General features: G+C 49.2%; 2 protein-coding genes across 2 annotated transcripts; both read right to left on the bottom strand.

Moving 5' to 3' along the window:
• Positions 1-304: 304 nt before the first annotated feature.
• Positions 305-2601, bottom strand: LOC100280131 (uncharacterized). Its single transcript, NM_001153064.1, has 2 exons — positions 2121-2601; positions 305-1385 (listed from the first exon to the last, which is right to left on the bottom strand). The coding sequence occupies exons 1-2, from the start codon at positions 2424-2426 to the stop codon at positions 537-539; spliced, it is 1155 nt and encodes a 384-aa protein (NP_001146536.1). The 5' UTR covers positions 2427-2601; the 3' UTR covers positions 305-536.
• Positions 2602-3666: 1065 nt separating this feature from the next.
• On the bottom strand, positions 3667-7409 carry LOC100216585 (uncharacterized). The gene is made up of 7 exons (NM_001326534.1): positions 7199-7409; positions 5185-5296; positions 5000-5094; positions 4769-4883; positions 4524-4648; positions 4091-4161; positions 3667-3944 (listed from the first exon to the last, which is right to left on the bottom strand). Exons 1-7 carry the CDS (start codon positions 7214-7216, stop codon positions 3884-3886), a joined length of 597 nt encoding a protein of 198 aa, NP_001313463.1. The 5' UTR covers positions 7217-7409; the 3' UTR covers positions 3667-3883.
• Positions 7410-8139: the final 730 nt, after the last annotated feature.

Here is an 8139-nt window from a genome sequence, read left to right as displayed (position 1 = left end):
CATAACCTTCATAAATCTGTCAAATAAATTGCACTCATACTTAACACATCATCAAAACTAACGATTCAGATCGCTAGATAACTCCTCCTACTCGAATTTAATGGTCAATATTATTTGGATCATCTCTCATCCCTCCATCTCCCCACACGACCCCACTGCCATCGACCTCTCTCCTCTTATCGAAGTCGTAGTGTTAGCACGAGCTATATACCAGTAATATTAAGCTACAATGGCCGGCACATTGATCACTAGTAATAGTGATGATGGTAAAGTAGAAAGAACATCAATAATGACACGGCCCGGCGACTGTGGAATATACTTGCGCTGGGTACAACACAGGGTAGGTACCAAGAATACTATATACACTACACGTCTGCACTCTGCACAAAATGACATAGTGTAACCACCACGATCCCACTCCTATATACTATAATCTACAACAATGGAGCTATCGCTAAGAGTATTCACTGACCCCTGTCGGAGGGATAATTAAGCTACTGTTACTAGTCGTATAGGATTAATTAACGCGATCATCTCTACTTCGCCGTGGTGTTATTGCTCATGGAGCTCAACTTCTGCGCCAGCGCGTCGACGTACCAAGCCGGTCGTCTCCTCTCCGGCGGCAGCGTCTCAGCCTCCGCACCGCCCTTCATCCCTTCGTTCAGCAGCTCCTCCCAAAAGTCGTCGGTGAGCTCCGCCGTCTCGAACCCGCCCTGCTGCTGGCTCCGCGCGCGGCCACCCTGCTTCTCGCTCCCGTCCTGCCTGCGCTTGCCGAGCCCCTGGATGTTGAGCGCCAGGTTCTCCAGCTCCGACGTGGTCCCTCGCTCGTCCAGCTCCGCGAACAGCGCCCGCGTGGCGGTGGGGTCGTCGTCGTCGCCCTGCTGCTGCTCCTCCTCCTGCTGCTGCAAGCCGCCGTTGGCCGGCGCGGCGCCGATGGGCCGCCTCCGCTTCCGGGAGGCGGCGGAGAGCAGCGCCGCGCCCTCCAGCTCCCTCCGCCGGGCTTGCTGCTGTGCCAGCAGCTGGAACAAGTCTGGGCTCTGCACCGCCCGCGCCAGGAACCCCATCATCTGCACCTGCTTGTGCTCCGCGTGCCGCAGCCGCTCCTCCATGGCCCGCATGCCCGCCCGCGTGCTCTGCTGCTCCTGCCGCAGCTTCACCACCTCCGCCAGCAGGATGCTCTTGTCACGCCTCAGCCGCTCCATCTCTCCGTCCAGCCCTCCGAACCGGCCCACCTCCAGGCACGACCCCTGCGACTGCGACGCCTGGAGGTACGGCGGCGGTGGCGCCGGCCTTCGACGCTTGATCAGCCGGAGAAGATGCCTCTGGCCCCTCAGGAATCCTTCGTTCGCGAACTCCCAGCTGTCCGGGTCGATCTTTCTGAAGCCCTGCACGTCGCAAAGCGATGAACACGCGCAGCGTTCAGTAAGCTGCATTTCCAGAAGCCATCACACACTAAGAATCGACAAATGCCGACGCTGAGCCAATTAACAAGACAAGATGGCAAATTTATGTAAAACTTTAGGTTTCACATAAGTTTTGCGACCGAATTTACAGGCACGGGCAGTGGTATACACTAGCAGTATATTGCTTGGTGGTGAGTGGTGATCAAAGGAGTGAGTCTTCTTTATCTTTAGGACAAACAAGCAGTTTGTTTCTTTCTCGTAGGCTGTAGTAGCTTCGTTCATCCCTTGTCCTGGTCCATCTAGCTACACAGTAACAAGGCGAACAAAGAGCATGTCAGAGGAATTTAACATCTTGTCATGGAGATGCTGGTTCTGCAATCTCCCCCATTGTCGTTCTGCTTCTGAACCATTCAAAACATTTGCCCATTTTGCCATTGTATTTGCTAGGCCGCCAAAGAAAAGCAATACGCGTTCAACGATTGTATCAGCTCCAAGTCATTGTGAATCACACAAAATGCTTATATATATATACAGACTTGTTCTTTCGGTAAGTAATAATAATAGAGACAGACTTGTCGACTGATAGCTCATGCTACTGTACTCCACAATGCAAGAGGCGAGATGAACTGCAAAACCAGAGCGCGCGAGCACAAAGCCAACCAGAAACAAAAAATCACACGACAGCAACTGAGCAAGCAGAGTACTTGGGGCACTCACATAGGTGTTCAGCTGGCGGACAAAGCTGGAGAAGTTGTTGTGCTTAAAGAACCTGGGGAGCAGCACGGCGGCGAACACGTGGGGATCCCAGACCACGAAACTGTTGCCGGCGCGGCCCCAGGAGATGACCTCGTCGGTGGCCGGGTCGGCCACCAGGTCGAACGTCTTGGTCAGGAACGGCGGTGGCCCGACCTCGTGCAGCCCCTCCATCGGCCGCGGAGCGTCCGCGTCCGCGTCCACGTCCTCCTCCTCCTCCTCTTCCGGCGGCCACTCCTCCTTCACCGTCACCGGCAGCATCAGGTCCATCTCGCCACGGCTGCTGCCAACCACCAACCAACCAAATGAAACGCCAACGTCCAGAACCCCCAGCGATCACCAGGCGGTCACGGAGGACGCGCAGTGCTCTGCCTCGCTCGCGGAGAACCCAGCGATCACCGCGCGGGGAAAGGGAAGGGGAAACCAAAAAAGCTGCTGTGTCGTCTCTCTTCTCCTGCTGCGCGGGAAAGTGGCTGCCGGCGGCGATAAATACTCCTACCGGCTTGACCCTTCTCCGAGGCCTGCCAGGAGGGGAATGGAACGTTCTAGGCCGCGCGGCGCGTTCGTGGCCGGGCGGAGCTCGGAAGGTTCTGGACGCCGTGGGGTGTGGCTGGGGTTGCGCGTGGTGGGCGGACACCCGGGCCGCCCTCGAATCCATCGACAGCCGACAGGGGAGCGACGACGGCGACGGCTCGTGCCATTTTTTTTTCTTCCTGATCCTAGAAAGCTTGGTGACAATGTGACATCGCCCTGGCCTCGTGATTGGCTGCAACTTGCCAACTTGCAGCGCCGGTACGCCGGCGAGATACGCCGCATCCACTCTGCAAAAGATGGCTCCTTTCCGTGCCCGGCTGCACCTGCACCCGTCTACTTCGTCTTTTGAAAATCGCGCTGCATCACGTGCTCCTCACATGTCCGGTGTCGCTACTACGAAATGCATCTGGAGGTTAGCTGAGTCTCATCTGTAACCGAGCCCTCTTTATTTTAGGTCAGCCATAGATGAATCTGGCTGCGCAATGAAATCAGGTCTATTTGCCAGTGCGTCACCACTACCATCTGTGAGCAGGAACGATGATGGCAATATGAACCTTTTGTGCGGCAATGCAGCCGCACACAAGTATATCATCGAGATCACAAATGTTCTTGGCCGGTGATCGGCTCCGCCGACCAAAGCTCGACGAGTGACTAGACGACAGACATGGAACGCGTTCATTTCAACCACCACACGTTTTCTAGGCAGGAGCCACCCAGCATCGTCACATCACATCAACCTGCACAAACCTTTCGGTGATCAACAGAACTGTTACTGTGAAACAGTACATCATTACCAAGGCCCTGCTCGCCCTCAGTGAGAACGACAGCAGTTACTCACGCGGCACGAGCGCAGACAAGATGTTGGTCGGCAGTTGATCCACGACATCCAGTCAGACTGACGGCTGGTTAGAGGCATCCTTTTCAGTAAACAACCATTGCGCGCAACGTTTCATCGAACTTGTGAAAGACAGGTGGGTTGATTTGAACCATCATCGTTTCATCATTTATCAAACACCACATGTCATTCATTCGTATAACAAAATATCTAGGGTTTCGTGCAAACTGTTAACTGGCACACACAGCGGTGGCATGAGCACATTGCAGATAGCAAATCTTATTCGGCGGTACTAGGAGTTGTAGGGTGTAAAACACAAGAGGCTGAGACGGCAGGAGGACATGTAGAGTGGACACGCTCAACGAGCTTCGACGGCTTGGTTTCCACCTCGGTTGATGATTTTCTCGACGTACTCCTTCCTGAAACCATGCGAATGTTCCGTTTTGTTAAAGCCAACAGGAACCAGAGAATAACGAAAGTGGAAGCGAGAGAATCCAAGAAAGAGAGAATGGGACACAACAATGCTCCAGCAGTCCAGCTTTAGGCTTCAGACGCAGGATCATACCTAGCCGGGAGATGGTCATGCGGACGATTGTATGGTGTCCAGACAGGCTCACCCACAAATAGACGCATTGCCTGAGGAATCATAGCAGGAAAAAAAATCCACAATGCAGCAGCGTCGTTATTTAGCTGGTTCTTGTTTACAGAAGACTTAAGACAAGAAAGTAACAGAAGACTGAACGCCAAAATTTGCAAAGATGATATAACACGCACAATCACACAATCACACGACAGGGACAAGATAAACGCCCTCTAAAAGTCTAAAACTAAACAGGAACTACTACCTTCCACTTAAAATAAGTGTAGCCGACTAAATCAAGAGTAAATGAATGGCATAAACGGCTTCACAAAGAAAAGGTATCATCATCTAATCAACAATTACCAGAGTTAAAAAGAACAAAACTCATAGTGTGAACAGAGAAAGAAGTCAAAGATACCTTGATGTAGTTGTCACTATCCAACGTAAAGCGATGATACATTCCTGCAGGCAAAACGATCATGCCCCCTTTCTTTACCGCTACACGGATCCACTGATCATCTTGGTCCCTCACATCAAAGTAGCCTTGAGAACATAAGTGTAAAAACGATTAAACATCGACAGTAACTAGAAAGAAAACCTGCTGACTATTAGATTTTCTGTCTTCAAAAAAAACGCCTCCAGATGCAAAACAAAGGCACCTACCGCTACCCTCAAGGCAATATCGTATCTCTTCATCAGTATGCAAGTGTTCTTCAAAGAAATTCTTTATCTTAGCCTCGTAATTTGGCAACTTCTCTGGGCACACATCACAAATGTCCTACATAAGGAAAAATGCTTATCATACTAGTCTGAATCTTTGAATAGGTATTGACCTTGCTACTCAAGGTAGAGTAACAAAACAACAAGTGCCCAAAAATAAACTTATTAGCAAACCATGTAAGAGTAACCCCTGGCTTCACGAATTTTCTTGAGGTTCTCATCATTCTCCCAATCATCAGCATTTAGGCGCCAGCTTAATATTCCTAGTTCTGGATGTCCATGATGGTAGTAGCATTCAGCATCAGTTAGTATATGAAGATGTCATATGGGCTCAGGACTAGAGCAGGGCATGTACAAACCGGAAAGTTTGTCGAGAGGAATGAATTCTTTGGGCTCACGATGATGAGGAAGCCTCTGGTCCTCTTCACTGTCGTCCATGTACCATGCTTGGATGACCTCCTCCTTGCCAACCTATGATGGAAATAACCATTCAACGATATAATGTCGGAATGCATAATATGGCAAGCACAAGCATGTTCAGACAAAGGAACCATGACCACCCAATAGCATGTTGTGAAATGTATGCATCAAAATTTATGATGCCATAACTCATAGCCAATGCAGAATTATGACATGTGCATAAAAGAGAATAGGACAAATTGAGCTATGCATATTGGATCAGTCAACACTAGAATTCAACCAAGGCAGCTCAATACACTGAGCTCTTAGGATTGATTTCATTGATATCTTTCTACAATCTGAACGAACCTAGTCCACGTTGGACCCAACAAAACAACACCAAGTAGCTGCCGAAAAAAAGAGCCATGACCAAGCAGTATAAAATCGCAACCCATTTTGTATGAATCGCAATTCTAAAACTAAAACAAGCACAGAGATATATGACTTATAAAAGAAATACTATACAAAGCTTAGTAATAACACGAAATAACCATCATATTTGCTGTGGAACACAGGGGGCCACAGAGGCACGGGGCACTCTACTAGTTTGCTTTAAAAGTCGTCATATTGGGAGGCCTCCTTTAGTCATATTGGGTGTTTCGTTCTTTAGTCACCCTGCTAAACTTTAGGAACTAACCTTTAGTCTCTAGAATTTATATTTGAGAGGCCTCCTTTAGTCATATTGTTTGGCAGTTTAGGAATTAAAAGTTTGACTAAAGTTTAGGAGGTAGGAACCAAACACCCATAAGACCCAAATGGTCGTCAAACATTCTCGCTGCCTTAAAAAAGGCCCAACTAAAACTACAAAATACATATTGAGCTACTATTCTCACACTGTTCAAGGCTACAATCCATGTGTTCATCTGGCAGTGAGGACACAGGACATTAACCTACTAGGATCGATCTCAGGGATTTATGCTTATGGTATTGACAGACCTAGTCTGAATTGAGCACAAGAAACATAGTTGTACTTGTACGACATAATAGGATGCCTTTTAAGGTAAACCGAGACAATCCACTCAGGGATGGAACGGCGCCGTGTTTGGTTATTACAAGAATCCCAACCACGCACGTAAACCGAGACAATCCACTCAGAGCTTCGTAACGGTGGATAGTTTCTTTGGAGCACGATATCCAAGATAAAAAAAATTAGCTGTGTTCGGTTCTGTCAACCGGATACTCATTATTCGTGAGAACCAAACGATCTCTAAATTATATACAGTATAAAAGACTAGAACAAGTAACCCAAGTGAAAATCGTGAGAACCAAATGCTCTCTAAATTATACGGCTTATTCGGCTGCAGAGCCGCAGGACTGCTGCACTTCAATCCATAGAAGAAGCCGTTTATGCTATCACTGCAACTTCCCAAGAAACAGGACTTGTGCGTGTACGGTAACGGCCGTGCGAAGATTTTTGTGTGATAATAACCAAATCACAATTTTCAATAACTCCGACCATTTAACTTAGAAGGCTATCACTGCACCTTCTATGTATTCGATTACTCGTACAGGGTGTAATTTCTCGGGTGAGAACTGAGAACACATGTTCAAGAGCTGGTCTTATTCCAAGATCCGACTTTCGCATGCTTCGAATCCCTAGCCGGGAAACCAACTAATCGAAAGGGATCGCATGCTTCGAATCCCTAACCGGGAAACCAACTAACCGAAAGGGACGGATCAAATCTAAGTTTAATTCGGCGCGGACAGTCTCCAACATCTCGAGTATGCGGGGGAGGGATTGTAAGTCCCATGTATCCAGGGCCAAGCATCATCATCATCAACAACAACAACAACAACAACAACACGCCCGAAATAGAGCAATGATTTTTTTTTCCTGGCGCCCGATTCCTCGATGCCTCACGAGGATAAGAACAAGAACACGGGAATGGATTTAGGACAGAGAATTGCCGGTACCTGGAACTGGCCCTCCATGCCCGAAGTCCGTCCGCAGTGTAGCTGGTCCTCGTCTTCGAATTTTCTTCGGCTTCTCGAATGCTCCTGAGCGCGGTATCTGCGTCGAGGGGCCTTGCGTTGCGTTTATGTTCAGCTTGGACTGAACGCGAACCCGCACTCTTGTAGATTGCACCCTCACAGCTCATCAATTAAGATGCATACCCTTTTAGCGTTTGGCACTACTACTTGGTATTTCCACATAGAAAAAAAAACAGTCTATATTCCTCGGTGGGTTGAGCAGGTCGATGTTTCTAATTAGAGTGAAAGGTGATGGCTCCGCGGGGGTGTGGCTGCAATTGTTGTTGCGTCGGGGATCTATGATTAAAATGCGTTATATACGTTTTATTTATTTACACATAGCTGCATGAAACGTGACGGCATAAAAATAGCATGATTTGCTGATGGCAGTGTTTGTAAAAGACAAAAGGCAAGGTCAGACGATGCATTGCATGGATAAGAGACGAACGAAGAGGAGGGTGTAGGTGAGCCGGTGAGGTGCGGGTCGGCGGGTGGCAGCATGAAGTCCGTTGCGCCGCGCCTCCCTCCGCCCGGGCAGGTCATGACTCACGCACGATAATCAGCTCGAAGTCATGCGGGCCAGGCCAACGGCGCATTTGTTCTTGCACCGGGAATGGGTCATCGATGACGTAAGCACGAAGCAGAATCGCTACACACTAGCGGGGGGGGGGATTGGAAGGAGAAAGAGACGGAACTTGACCCCGGCGGCTAGCAACACAAAAAAAAGAAGGCCCAAACCATGTAGTGCCACAGGCCTTTGACGGGCCAGCCAGTCTGCAAAAGGCGGGCCTACACACGTTTGGGCGGTTCGTTCCTTTCCTTTCCTTTCTTTTAGAACAGCGGTTGCTTGCAGACTGCTGTAGCAAGCAGCCAAGCAGTACTAG

The sequence above is a fragment of the Zea mays genome, chromosome 1, assembly GCF_902167145.1.
Source record: "Zea mays cultivar B73 chromosome 1, Zm-B73-REFERENCE-NAM-5.0, whole genome shotgun sequence".
NCBI lineage: Eukaryota > Viridiplantae > Streptophyta > Magnoliopsida > Poales > Poaceae > Zea > Zea mays.
Note: the sequence above shows the minus strand (reverse complement) of the source record. Positions and strands in the feature narration are given on the sequence as shown.